Raw genomic sequence first — 14,462 nt, 5'->3', positions numbered from 1 at the left:
GAGACGGCATCGGATTCAGCTAGTTTTCGGCAACTTTTACTTGGAGTCGGAATCTGTGAAGTCGGATATTTTTGGAGAGCTAATGTCGGCTATCCTTCAGAGACTGAGTTGTCTACAAAGTATGGATTCAAAGTCGCTTGGGGTACCCGACTCTGCAGCCTTAATAGTACAAAAATTAACAAAAAAACCAAAACAAAAACTTTTTTGTTCGAAGAATAACAATAACATTTTTTTATTATTGCTGCACCTCTCCCCACAAAATAACAAATCTTGAATTCCTTCATGATTCCTTATGCGTTATTGGTTTGTTATTGCAATAACAACATAATAACAGTTTAAGCTGGTATGTCTCCATAACAAAAAAGTTATTGATTTTGTTATTTTAACAATAAAAATCATCCCAATAACATATTCCGATCTTCTCTCTCTTCTAATTAGGAAAGCCAATCAGTCTCTTTCAAACTGCACAGTCTTGAGCATTCAAGCTTTATTTTTATCTTTCATAAATATTTTGTTATTGAAAATGATGCTTTCAAAACTCTTATTCATCCTAGCTAGAGCAGCAGTTTGTGTTGCGCAGAACTCCACAAAGTCGACTAGTCTCGAGTTCAACATCGATGAGGTATTAATGCTGAACCGACTCAAGTTTTATTTACAGTGCCTTTCATGGTCTTGGTACGTTTCTGTAGAGATACAGCTATACATTCTTGCTCCAGCCCTGATCTATCCCATGTGGCGTTGAGGTAAACGAGCTCTGCTGTGCGTCGGAGGTCTAGCTATGGGAGGGATCATCTATGTTCTTGAAACATTCCTCGTGAACGATTTTTGAATCGCGGATGGACTTGGGAAAGTCCTGATCTATTATCCAACGCATAGCTGCATGGCCGTTTGGCTTGTAGGAGCAATCTTCGGTTATATTCTACACCAGACAAAGGATTCCAAAGTCAGTTACCTTCCCAAACGATACAACGCACTCGGCTGGAAAACCTGCTTGTTAAATTCCAAATTTCCCGGGAAATCCCGGGATTTCCCGGAAAATTTATTGAAAATTTCCCGTTTCCCGGGAATTTTGTAACCCCGGGAAATTGGACGCTCTACTATGGGGGAACTTGCATTTTCACATTTTTTAATTTACAAATTTCATGTTTTATTATTTCATGAAACATACAAATTTCTTTCTCTTTGGCTTATCCAATCGCTACCAAATTTTGGGGGATTGTTTGGGACCCTTAAAGGGACCCAAAAAATGTGTTGCTGGTTGGATTTTAATCATTTTCAATTTTCCCATATAACTAGATTCCACCCTATTGGGCCACAGCCCAGTTAAAAAGCAGACAAACGTCAGAAAAGCAAAACAAATCGAAATGACCCAGGGGTTAATGGATGCATAAATCATGTTCAATAAATAAATAAAACTTTTTTCAAACTTTTATTTATATTTCATCAGAAAAATATTATGCATCGGTGGTCCCCTCGTTATTGTTTGTTCTGCCCAGTTAGCGAGCAGCATTCAACTTTTCAGCACTGGCATAGATAGGTATGAATTTTCTATTCTGTTATTTTTGGTAGGGGAAAGAAGGCCGTTTCGTTTCTCCAGAAGGACTGGAAACGTTGTCAGTTTCACAGCGGGTTTGCAAAAAGATAGCTTTTATATGGTGTGGGTATTCAAGATAAAGTCTTAAATTTATAAAAGAGTGCTGATAATTTGTATCTAATTAAATCCAATATTTTTTTTTTGTTAATAATCTTCGGTAATAATTTTCGACTACAACTTTTTGGCGGTCAATTGTGTGGCATTGTGTGTGAAAAGAAAATAATGCTGTTTCGTGTTTCATCCTGATTGGCTTGCCCACAATCAGAAGAAATCAGAATGGTGACGCGCGGTCAATTGTGTACTATGTGTGTGAAAAGAAAAGAATTTTGTTTCGTGTTTCATTCTGGTTGGCTTGCCCAAGCCCTTCCTACATTATCGTTGATCGGGAGGTACGACGTCGTGTGATTTGTTGGATTAAAATAGGTTTAAGTGTTCAAGTGATTAAGTTACTGTAGAAAAATCCTTCCTATATCATCGTTGATCGAAAGGCACGCTGGCGGTTAAAGTCGTCTGGGTAATCGTGGTGCAAATTTACATTTATTTGATACTTAAATATCTGTGCGCGAGTGTTTTGGTGTGCTAATTAGAAAGACCTTCCCATAGCATCGTAGCTCGGAGGGCTCGGCGACGGGTTTATTATGGAAGTTTTCCCCATAGCATCGTAGCTCGGGAGGCATCGAAAAGCTAATACCTTATCCCATTAACAAAAAAATAAATCATGTGATGTTTGAAGGCGACGCTGAGGATTCAACGGTCTCAAGTGGTGTCAACGGGTATATAGCGAAAAACTATGTGCTTGATGAGTCTGCAACTTCAACTATCGGACTAAAATTCCTCCATTTTGTTGAACTGCAGGCTTCTTGGGAGGGCGCCGGTATTGACTAATAAAGTAGGGATCTTCAGAAATTAAACAGTGAACGGATGGTTGGCTCCCACTGATAATTTTTGATTCATTGTTTAACTTCAGCTGATCTGTCAATAACGGAGTAGCAGCTCATTGGCAGTCAACCATGATCATGCTCATGCTCCTTGTCGGCTACAACTTTTTTTTTAATTCCCCTTTCCTCGCACACCGTTTTGAAGGACTACCATCAACTGGGCGTATTGGTATTCGGAACTACAGTCTGAATTGGGACAGCAATTTAAAGAGTATTTCAAAAGTTCAAACATGAACATCGATGCACCATTCGACGTGATCGTTGTCGTTGACCTTAAATAAACAAAAAACTTAAGATAAAATCAAAATAATGGAAAAAGAAGTCTAATTATCTGAAAACTACTAGAAATGAATGTTTCGGCACGATTGAAAATATTTTTATTATTAACAGATTAACATGTTTTGTTTAAACAATACTGCTGAAAATTCCTTATTATTGCAGATGGTGCTACTGCAAACTTGCTCTCATTGAATAACATCCATCTGATATCCGCTCAAAAGTTGGCTTCTAGTACTGGCAGGGTTAATTCTTTGCAGCCTTACTCCATCGCTCTCCGCGGACCCTCGAAGACGTTCCATAAATCGGGGGTGCTTCCCGACCGGCTAGAAATCTCCGGTTTCTTATCAGACTTGATGCCGTTACGTTTGGTTTTACTATGCCCCGTATTTCCACTCCATTGTGTGAGTGGAATTAAATTTATCGAAAATGATTGATTGATGCCGTAAACTTTGAGCCCACTCTCCGTACAGTTCCTGCCGTTGGACTCAGTCTTCTGTTGTCTGTCGGAAACAGTCTTCGTCCACTGCTGAAGCTTTTCAATCGGCAGTGTACTTCCGAAAATCTGTTGGTAATCACCGCCGTTATCGCGGTGCCACCGGAAGTTAACTGACCTATGTAAACGGTCTTCAGGAGTTCGCCAACCGGTTAGTGGCATCGCAACGATTGAAGTATCAACATGTGGTCCGTGGGACTTGGATTTTTGCTGTTTTGTGTTGTTACCGGCGCCGAACGCCAGAATCATTCGAGACTGGACGACAGTGCTGGGTTTAGTATCGACGAAGTTGCGGTATTGAATCGTAAGTTTCTGGACTATCTGGTGCAGCTCGATGCAGCGCAAGCGGAAAGCGACGAGGATCGCAGATGTGTCGATGCGATGCAGCTGCTTTCCAGGGCTTACATCAATCGAGAACGTAACGGACTGGAGTGTAAGCGGTGTTTTAAACATGATTGTAGGGCAATCATTCATCGGGATCGTTTATTTTCAACAGGGTTCGACTCATGGGGTAAGATTCCCTCCGGCTTGTACTACGGCAATGGATTCGCGATCGGGAACTACGAGCAGTGTCAACGGTTCAGCTATGGTCAAGTCAACAGTTACCATTGTACCCTGTCGGCAGCGATGCCCAACAGTCAGCTACCGATTGTGGCTTTCGGGCTTTGCTTACCGGAGTTGTGTAGTCCGGAGTTTTCGTTGAAGTTGTACGGAGGACATCTGTTAGAGCAGGGAGTCGCGCTGCTGCCAGTCCTGAACTTTTGCAGTAGGGATGCTGGTGTTAAGTTCAATGGGGCTCTGATTACGGCTATGTGAGTTGACGATTGCTGGTTATGAAGATGAATACTGATCTACGATATTTACAGTGTTATATTCTCCATAATTGCTGGATTGGTAGTGGCAAGTACGGTGTACGAAGTTGTACAGATCCTGCTGAAGAATCCAATAACAGTACAGTACGCGTCATTCTCGTTATATCGGAACATTCGATCCATCCTGCACGTCATTCCGCGGCAAAAGGATCCCGCCAAGAAGATGGATACTATCGAGTGCGCCAACGGTATTCGAGCGCTCTCAATGATCTGGATCATCGTGCATCACGTCCATGAAACTAGTGTTTCCTACCCCGTGAGCAACCCTCAAACGAGGCTCGATTATCTGTTTAGTTTTGTATCATCGGCAACCGCAAACTCGGGATCGCTTGCCGTTGATGCCTTTCTGGCAATGGGTGGAATGCTTGTCTCGATCACGATGCTCAGGGAGCTGGATAAAGCCGGAAAGATCAACCCGCTGATGTTGTACCTGCGACGCTACATCCGGTTGACTGCTCCGTATGCGGCGTTAATCCTGTTTGTGGTGTCTTTTCCAATGTACATGGGAGATGGTCCACTGTGGAAATCCACAATGACATCGCTGCAACGAGGCTGCTTGGAGAACTGGTGGTCTGCCCTGCTGCATATCCAGAACTATGTCAACCCTAGGAATATGGTGAGGACTGAGTATGATCGCAAGTCGTAATCATAAGTGGCTAACCAACGAACTTCACAGTGCCTCAACTGGACTTGGTACCTCTCCGTGGACATGCAACTGTACATCCTAGCACCAGCTCTAATCTACCCTCTGTGGCGATGGGGAAAACGTGTCCTCATCGGGATCGGTGGGCTAGCTTTCCTGTCGATCGCGTGCGTCTTCACAACGTTCCTGGTGAACGATTTTCGCGATGTACAGAACGCAATCCCTCTGCGAGAGCAAGTCCTAACCTACTATCCAACTCACGCCCGGATGGCCGCGTGGTTCCTCGGTGTCATCTTCGGATACATTCTGCATCGTACGCGATCAGCCGGCTCAAACCTGCCAAAACGCTACTACGCGCTGGGATGGTCAATTTGCTTCGCAATTTTGGCGCTCATCATCTACGGCGGTCACGAAGTATTCCTTATGGAGTACAGCGAGTCCGCGAAGGTAGCGGATGCCTTTTACGTGTCCCTTTCGAGGCCGGTCTTCGGTGTGTGCGTCTGCTGGATCATCTGGGCCTGTGTCAACGGGCAGGGTGGCGTCATCGATGGCATTCTGGGTTCGGAACTGTGGCAGCCGCTGGCGAAGCTGTCGTTCACGATGTACCTGCTGCATCTGCAGCTGCTGTTGATGGCATCGATTGCGAACTCCAAAACGGAGCAGAACTTTAGCGTGATGGATTTGTATTACCGAATTTGGGGAGCGATTGGGCTAACGACGAGTGTTTCGCTGCTGTGGAGTGCGGTGTTTGAGGTTCCGTTTGTTACGCTGGAAAAGGTTCTACTTCGAAAGTAACTGATGAGTTAAATAGTGCAATGTTAATGATCCGAGAATTTTTCCATAATCTGTAAACAATTTTGATATTTTTTGTTATCTTAGGTCAGGTTTGTTCAAATTTAGCGCAATTGAGCATTGAAAAAATAAATAAACAATTCGCATCCACTCATTCGTTTTTCATCTTATCACAGTCTTATCAAGTGATACTGCGATCCAAATGGCTCCATTTAGTCAAGGCACCAAATCAAAAAAGGTGCTCATTTTTCGTGTCTAGAAGCAAATCGTGTAACAGGCCAGTTTTTTATGGATCTAGACTAAATCGACCCTCCTGAATCCGAATCTGCCTGTTGATTTTCCCGATTCTCAAAGGGAACCGAGATATTCAAGATGGCGTCCAATATGGCGGCTGAATGGAAAAATCACAATAAAAAGATTTTTAAGTTCAATCAACTACTCAAATTTAACTAAATTGGGGTCGCTGAACTCAAATATGACCCCAAGAATACTCCAAAGTACTCAGGGAATGTGCAATCCAAGATGGCGGCCAATATGGCGAAGTTAGAATATTGGAAATGTTTATACAGAAATGTAACAGGCAATCAACAGGTCAAATTTAACTAATTTGGGGTCGCTGAACTCGAATATGACCCATAGAATACTCCAAAGTACTCAGGGAATGTGCAATCCAAGATGGCGGCCAATATGGCGAAGTTAGAATATTGGAAATGTTTATACAGAAATGTAACAGGCAATCAACAGGTCAAATTTAACTAATTTGGGGTCGCTGAACTCGAATATGACCCCAAGAATACTCCAAAGTACTCAGGGAATGTGCAATCCAAGATGGCGGCCAATATGGCGAAGTTAGAATATTGGAAATGTTTATACAGAAATGTAACAGGCAATCAACAGGTCAAATTTAACTAATTTGGGGTCGCTGAACTCGAATATGACCCATAGAATACTCCAAAGTACTCAGGGAATGTGCAATCCAAGATGGCGGCCAATATGGCGAAGTTAGAATATTGGAAATGTTTATACAGAAATGTAACAGGCTATCAACAGGTCAAATTTAACTAATTTGGGGTCGCTGAACTCGAATATGACCCCAAGAATACTCCAAAGTACTCAGGGAATGTGCAATCCAAGATGGCGGCCAATATGGCGAAGTTAGAATATTGGAAATGTTTATACAGAAATGTAACAGGCAATCAACAGGTCAAATTTAACTAATTTGGGGTCGCTGAACTCGAATATGACCTCTAGAATACTCCAAAAAACTCAGGGAATATGCAATCAAAGATGGCGGCAAAATGGCGAAGATAGAGTATTAGAATGTTTATACAGAAATGTAACAGGCAATCAACAGGTCAAATTTAACTAATTTGGGGTCGCTGAACTCGAATATGACCCCAAGAATACTCAAAGTACTCAGGGAATGTGCAATCCAAGATGGCGGCCAATATGGCGAATTAGAATATTGGAAATGTTTATACAGAAATGTAACAGGCTATCAACAGGTCAAATTTAACTAATTTGGGTCGCTGAACTCGAATATGACCCCAAGAATACTCCAAAGTACTCAGGAATGTGCAATCAAGATGGCGGCCAATATGGCGAAGTTAGAATATTGGAAATGTTTATACAGAAATGTAACAGGCAATCAACAGGTCAAATTTAACTAATTTGGGGTCGCTGAACTCAAATATGACCCCAAGAATACTCCAAAGTACTCAGGAATGTGCAATCCAAGATGGCGGCCAATATGGCGAAGTTAGAATATTGGAAATGTTTATACAGAAATGTAACAGGCTATCAACAGGTCAAATTTAACTAAATTGGGGTCGCTGAACTCAAATATGACCCCAAGAATACTCCAAAGTACTCAGGAATGTGCAATCCAAGATGGCGGCCAATATGGCGAAGTTAGAATATTGGAAATGTTTATACAGAAATGTAACAGGCTATCAACAGGTCAAATTTAACTAAATTGGGGTCGCTGAACTCAAATATGACCCCAAGAATACTCCAAAGTACTCAGGAATGTGCAATCCAAGATGGCGGCCAATATGGCAAGTTAGAATATTGGAAATGTTTATACAGAAATGTAACAGGCAATCAACAGGTCAAATTTAACTAATTTGGGGTCGCTGAACTCGAATATGACCCATAGAATACTCCAAAGTACTCAAGGAATGTGCAATCCAAGATGGCGGCAAATATGGCGAAGTTAGAATATTGGAAATGTTTATACAGAAATGTAACAGGCAATCAACAGGTCAAATTTAACTAATTTGGGGTCGCTGAACTCGAATATGACCCATAGAATACTCCAAAGTACTCAAGGAATGTGCAATCCAAGATGGCGGCCAATATGGCGAAGTTAGAATATTGGAAATGTTTATACAGAAATGTAACAGGCAATCAACAGGTCAAATTTAACTAATTTGGGGTCGCTGAACTCGAATATGACCCCAAGAATACTCCAAAGTACTCAGGGAATGTGCAATCCAAAATGGCGGCCAATATGGCGTAGTTAGAATATGGAAATGTTTCCTGAGTGCTTTGGAGTATTCTAGGGATCATATTCAGTTCAGCGACGAAAAATTAAATTTGACCTGTTCTGTATCTGTAAAATTTTCAAATATTCTAACTTTGCAATATTAGCCGCCATCGGGTTGCATTCCCTGAAACTTCGGGTTTTCACAGTTTCGCTGATTTCTGTTACATTTCTATAATCATTTCAATATTCTAACTTCGCCATGGCGCCATTCTTGTACATTCAGTATTTGGGTATTTTGGGATCATATTTGAGTTCAGCGACCCTGTTAAAATTGTGCCTGTTATTTCAATATTCTTCGCCATTGCACATTCCAGTACTTTGGTGTATTCTATGGGTCATATTCGAGTTCAGCGATCTAAATTTGACCTGTTGATGACAACCCTGTATAATCATTTCAATATTCTTCTAAATGGCCGCCATCTTGTACAATCCCTGGTACTTTGGGTATTCTGAATATTCAGTTCAGCGACTAAATTTGACCTGTTAACCTGTTGATAAACATTTCAATATTCTAACTTCGCCATATAACCGCATTGCACATTCTGAGTACTTTGAGTATTCTGGGGTCATATTCGAGTTCAGCGACCCCAAATTAGATTTGACCTGTTATTTCTGTATAAACATTTCAATATTCACTTATTAACCGCCATCTTGCATTCCTGAATACAGAGTATTCTAGGATCATATTCGAGTTCAGCATTATTAGTTAAATTTGAGTAGTTGATTGAACTTAAAATCTTTTATTGTGATTTTTCCATTCAGCCGCCATATTGGACGCCATCTTGAATATCTCGGTTCCCTTTGAGAATCAGGAAAATCAACAGGCAGATTCGGATTCAGGAGGGTCGATTTAGTCTAGATCCATAAAAAACTGGCCTGTTACACGATTTGCTTCTTGCATCGCTATTTTCGGCTTTTGTGCCTTGACTAATTGAAATGTGGGCTTATAGCAGATATCAGTCGGTCCATTCTGCTCCATCGATCAAGTTCGCGGACGTTTCAGGCATGCATTTTGTGGCATTTCTTCTGTTTATAGCCATCCAAACTGTACCAACAATAAGTCAGCCCTCAAATGTTACCTTCGGTATAGACGAAGTGTCCGTTCTGAATCGCGAATTTGTAGATTATCTACTAGTTTTTGAAGGATCACAGGACGACAATCCAGAGGATCAACGATGTGGAATATCTCTAAAGAGACTGGCGGAAGCCTACACGAAGCGAGAAAAACACGGATTGGAGTGTGAGTTTTGATCTCTGATTTGAAAATAAATCAAGTTTGTAAACCTTCAAATCTTGCAGGGTACGATTCGTGGGGCAAGCTTCCCTCTGGACTATACTTCGGCAACGGGTTTGCGATCGGTAACTTTGAACAGTGTCGCCGGTTCCGCTGGGAGGATGTCCAGGGACAACACTGCACTTTTGTGGCGAAATTGCCAGGCGAAGAGTTACCGGTTTTTCTATCTGGACTGTGCTTGCCCCAGTTCTGTAGAGCGAAGTTTGTACTGCAACTGTATGGGGATTACTTGGAATCGAAGGGAGTCGCGATTTTGCCGGTGCTGGACATGTGCTACCAAGACCGGACCGTGGAGTTTGATGGAGTGATCATAACAGCAATGTGAGTTCATGCTGTAAAGGTTGTTGTGAAAGCCTAATGTTTTGAATCATTTCAGCGTGATTTTTTCAATCATTGCAGGGCTAGTACTAATAAGTACATTGTATGATGTCGTGCAACGATATTACCAGCGCAAGGTAGACCCACTTTACGCGACCTTTTCGTTGTACCAAAATCTATGTATGATCTTACAAATGATTCCTCGATCAAGTAACTCAGCAAGGAGAGAAGTAATTGAGTGCGTCAATGGAATACGAGCCATATCGATGCTATGGATCATCGTGTACCATGTTCACTTTCTAACAATGAAAACTCCCGTTAACAACCCTGGATCCAAAGTGGACTACTTGTACAGTTTTCCTTCGTCTGTGTTTTACTTCATGGGAACTCTTGCAGTGGACACGTTTCTTGTTTTGAGCGGAATGTTTGTTAGTTTGAGCATCCTTAAAGCGCTGGATACAAGTGGCAAGATAAATTTGTGGTCACTTTATCTAAGACGATACATTAGGATTACCGCTCCGTTAGCAGCATTGATCTTGTTTGCCGTGTCTTTCCTCGAATATACTGGAGAAGGTCCATTATGGAATCAAATGTTGGGTTCCACGAAGGATTCTTGCATCAAGTACTGGTGGTCAGCCCTTCTGCATATCCAGAACTACGTAAACCCATCAAACATGGTATGTAAAGATCTCTCCCAACTCTAGATTCCCGTGACCGTAACCTTGCTTTCAGTGTCTTTCCTGGACCTGGTACCTCTCGGTAGACATGCAGCTATACCTCCTAGCTCCAGCACTGATCTACCCGTTGTGGCGTTGGAGGAACAAATCCCTCTTCGGAATCATCTTCCTTGCCTTCATATCAATGGGGTGTGTCTTAACCACCTACCTAGTCAACGACTTCAGAACCGCTGCACTAAACGCTGGCGATGAACAAATCCTCAAGCTGACCTACTACCCAACTCACGCAAGAGCCGCAGTCTGGCTCTTTGGAGCCATCTTCGGGTGGATTCTGCACAACTGGCCCGGTTCCAACGGAGGACTGCTCCGAACGCGTTACTTTCGGTTCGGCTGGGCGGTGTGCTGCGCCCTGCTAGCTGTGACCGTGTACGCCAACTTTGAGCTCGTACGGACTGATCCACGCGAGTACTCAGCAGTGGCGGATGCCCTCTACCAAGTTCTTTCGCGGCCGGTCTTCGGAATCTGTGTCATGTGGGTGATATTCGCTTGCGTCAACGGAAAGGGAGGAGTTGTGAACGACATTCTGAGTGCCCCGATGTGGCAACCGCTGGCCAGGTTGTCCTTTACGATGTATCTGGTGCATTGCTTGCTGATCTGGATGCTGACGGTGGCAAACGTGAAGAATGATCTGCATTTTAGTGGGGCGGATTTGTTTAACCGAGCTTGGGGTGGTATTGGGATGACTGCGTGCGTTGCACTGTTGTGGAGTGCGGTTTTCGAGGTTCCCTTTCTTACTTTGGAGAAGTTGATTTTAAGAAATCATAAATAAATCAAAATTTTACTAGAAAAATTAAGCTGAGATTTCATTCAATTCACTACCTATAAGATTCGCGAAAAATTGGGTCTGGGGGTGAACTTGGGTCAAAGTGATTTTTTACGGATTCTAAAATTTCTCTGGTTCTGATGGTCAGTGAAGACCGATCGAAGCAAGCCGTGCGCGTGTCGTGACGTTTTCAATTTTTGCTCCGCGATTTTTTTCGTTTCTTGATTTGATTGTTATAGTTTTCTAAGTGAATTTTAACTTTAATAATTTGATTGCCCGGGAGGTTCAGAGTCGGATTACGAATGCTGAGCGACGAATTTTCAAATTGGAGGTCAAAGAGAAATATGATTCGTAAACTGGAAATACGGTGGCAGTTTTGTTTGGCAAGCAAATCCGAAGACAGGGACCTTCAAGGGTGAGCTTGCCCTAGCTAGAAGCAGAACCTTTTGAACCTGCTGGTGGAAATTTCGGTGCTGTCGGGATCGATTCATGCTGAATGGTGATCGAGATGATCGAGTCTAAATCGTGTTGTCCCATCCCGGTGAGCTCTTTCCTTTTTGGATCTACGTTTAATTTTCATGTATTACATAACGGAAAAAATATGGGAGTGCCGTGGCTGACTGGTAACGGTGTTCGCTTTGTAAGCGAATGGTCCTGGGTTCGATGCCCATCTCATCATCCAACGAGAAAGTTTAAGACTTATAATACTTGAAATATGTAATATGAACTAAAAATCAAAGTCGCTCGAGGCGGGGTTCGATCCCCCGTTCTATGGATTGGTAAGCAAAAATGCTAACCACTGTGCCATCACGGCTTGGTGAGCTTTGACTGGAATTAAGAATACTATTACTACCAACTAAATACGTGCTGGGTCTTTGTCCATTTGGCAAGGACCCGGAAGTTCTTAATAACGTTGGTATCCGATTGATACAAACGTTCTTTAGAGCGGGGCTTGTTGGTTCAAGCTGAGGTACCTCGCGTACGGCTAGCCTACGTAGAAATGGGTCACCGAAGCTCGGCAGAGCTAACACCCTCCAAATGCCTATGCGAGTTATTTGCATGTATAGAATGGAAATCTAAAACACATGGAAACAACTCAATTTGTAAGATGCGACCGCGTGGTCCCGTTTGGTTGGTTGCACACACACACACACACACATTCTAAAATTTCTCTGGTTCTTCTCAATAAACCTTAATTCTGTTAAAAGGGTTGTGTAGGGGATATCTTAAGATGACTTAGCTTAAAAAATCTCGTTCCTAGAACAAATTCTTTCATTTTGGCAGCTGTCTAAAGTAGAGGTTCGTTTTAGGCCTAAAATTACCTCTCGACAAATCAACTTTTTAATATTTTTGTTGAATTTGCTCGAAAAGTACCTAAATGTTTGCAAGTCTCTACTTCAAACATTGTAGCATGTCAATACAATTTCCTCGAACAAGAAAAACTGTTGGATGACTTGTTTTACCATATCGTCAGTTGTGTGCTATCTTGTGACAACGACCATTTAGTACTTTTCGAGAAAATCTATTTTTAAAGTTTGTTGGTAAATAATTTCAAAACTATGAATGATTGAGCCAAACATTTTGAAGCAATCGGTTCATATACTATCGCCTCACAAACGCTCCAAGTTTCAACTAATTTGGTTACACCAGTTAAAAGATACAGTAAATAATGTAAACAAAAAAGCACGTGTCACAAGTGTGTTTCGAAAGTAAAATTGTACACGCAGAAAAATAAAGAATATTTGAGTCAACAAAACGTTTTGTTCATTTGAAAATCAAGATTTTTGTTGAATCAACGCTTTCAAAACAACAAAATATTTTTGTGGAATTGAGAAAATCAAGGGTTGTTTCAACGCAAAATCGGCGTTGATTATATTCAACAAAAATTTTGCTGAATCAAAGCTTGTACAGGCTGATTCTACAAAACATTTTTCTGCGTGTACTACGTGTCACAAGTCGACGTCGTCGTGCTATCTTGTCGCACCCGCCATTTCGACGTTCCGAGAAAAACGCGTTTTAATGTTTGACCTTGAATATTCAAAAACGAAAGCACGCAATGTAAACAATAACAAACACGTTTTGCTTGGCTCACCATTCCGTGCATTGTCCCAAAGTTTGGTTGAAGTTGGTTGCTGGAGTCCCGAGTTATAATTACAAATGTTAACGGTAGTCTAGCTTGTACGTGAGACAAACGCATCCTGACTTTCCTGGCCTGAAATCCCATTGGCCTTTTGTCGCACTTACATCAATTTTCATGGAGTGACAAGATAGCACGACAAGATTGAAACTACTTTCATATGTAAAGTGACAAAAATGCACGGAGTTTTTTCGGGTTTTGTTGAATATCTCAGGATTGAAATCGAATTGAGTAGTGCGGTGCCTGTGTGGACGCTCAGTCCTGTTTTTTCGTGCTATTTTCCGTCTCTTTTGTGTCGCTGTTCGAGCGCATGGGGTGATTGGTCATTATAATTAAATAATGGCATCAGTAGTGCGGTGCCTGTGTGGACGCTCAGTCCTGTTTTTTCGTGTTATTTTCCGTCTCTTTTGTGTCGCTGTTCGAGCGCATGGGGTGATTGGTCATTATAATTAAATAATGGCATCAGTAGTGCGGTGCCTGTGTGGACGCTCAGTCCTGTTTTTTCGTGCTATTTTCCGTCTCTTTTGTGTCGCTGTTCGAGCGCATGGGGTGATTGGTCATTATAATTAAATAATGGCATCAGTAGTGCGGTGCCTGTGTGGACGCTCAGTCCTGTTTTTTCGTGTTATTTTCCGTCTCTTTTGTGTCGCTGTTCGAGCGCATGGGGTGATTGGTCATTATAATTAAATAATGGCATCAGTAGTGCGGTGCCTGTGTGGACGCTCAGTCCTGTTTTTTCGTGTTATTTTCCGTCTCTTTTGTGTCGCTGTTCGAGCGCATGGGGTGATTGGTCATTATAATTAAATAATGGCATCAGTAGTGCGGTGCCTGTGTGGACGCTCAGTCCTGTTTTTTCGTGTTATTTTCCATCTCTTTTGTGTCGCTGTTCGAGTGCATAGGGTGATTGGTCATTATAATTAAATAATGGCATCAGTAGTGCGGTGCCTGTGTGGACGCTCAGTCCTGTTTTTTCGTGCTATTTTCCGTCTCTTTTGTGTCGCTGTTCGAGTGCATGGGGTGATTGGTCATTATAATTAAATAATGGCATCAGTAG

General features: G+C 42.1%; 3 protein-coding genes across 3 annotated transcripts; all 3 read left to right on the top strand.

The window, feature by feature from the left end:
• Window positions 1-3,323: 3,323 nt before the first annotated feature.
• Window positions 3,324-5,697, top strand: LOC6040448 (nose resistant to fluoxetine protein 6). The gene is made up of 4 exons (XM_001849786.2): window positions 3,324-3,737; window positions 3,801-4,116; window positions 4,171-4,792; window positions 4,853-5,697. Exons 1-4 carry the CDS (start codon window positions 3,488-3,490, stop codon window positions 5,612-5,614), a joined length of 1,950 nt encoding a protein of 649 aa, XP_001849838.2. The 5' UTR covers window positions 3,324-3,487; the 3' UTR covers window positions 5,615-5,697.
• A 3,434-nt stretch (window positions 5,698-9,131) lies between these two features.
• Window positions 9,132-9,778, top strand: LOC119770657. The gene is made up of 2 exons (XM_038265958.1): window positions 9,132-9,399; window positions 9,459-9,778. The coding sequence occupies exons 1-2, from the start codon at window positions 9,165-9,167 to the stop codon at window positions 9,776-9,778; spliced, it is 555 nt and encodes a 184-aa protein (XP_038121886.1). The 5' UTR covers window positions 9,132-9,164.
• A 57-nt stretch (window positions 9,779-9,835) lies between these two features.
• LOC6040449 (nose resistant to fluoxetine protein 6) lies at window positions 9,836-11,292 on the top strand. The gene is made up of 2 exons (XM_001849787.2): window positions 9,836-10,448; window positions 10,504-11,292. The coding sequence occupies exons 1-2, from the start codon at window positions 9,954-9,956 to the stop codon at window positions 11,275-11,277; spliced, it is 1,269 nt and encodes a 422-aa protein (XP_001849839.2). The 5' UTR covers window positions 9,836-9,953; the 3' UTR covers window positions 11,278-11,292.
• Window positions 11,293-14,462: the final 3,170 nt, after the last annotated feature.

This window comes from Culex quinquefasciatus, chromosome 1 (genome assembly GCF_015732765.1).
Source record: "Culex quinquefasciatus strain JHB chromosome 1, VPISU_Cqui_1.0_pri_paternal, whole genome shotgun sequence".
NCBI classification, from domain to species: Eukaryota; Metazoa; Arthropoda; class Insecta; order Diptera; family Culicidae; genus Culex; species Culex quinquefasciatus.
This window is presented reverse-complemented; position numbering and strand designations above follow the sequence as displayed.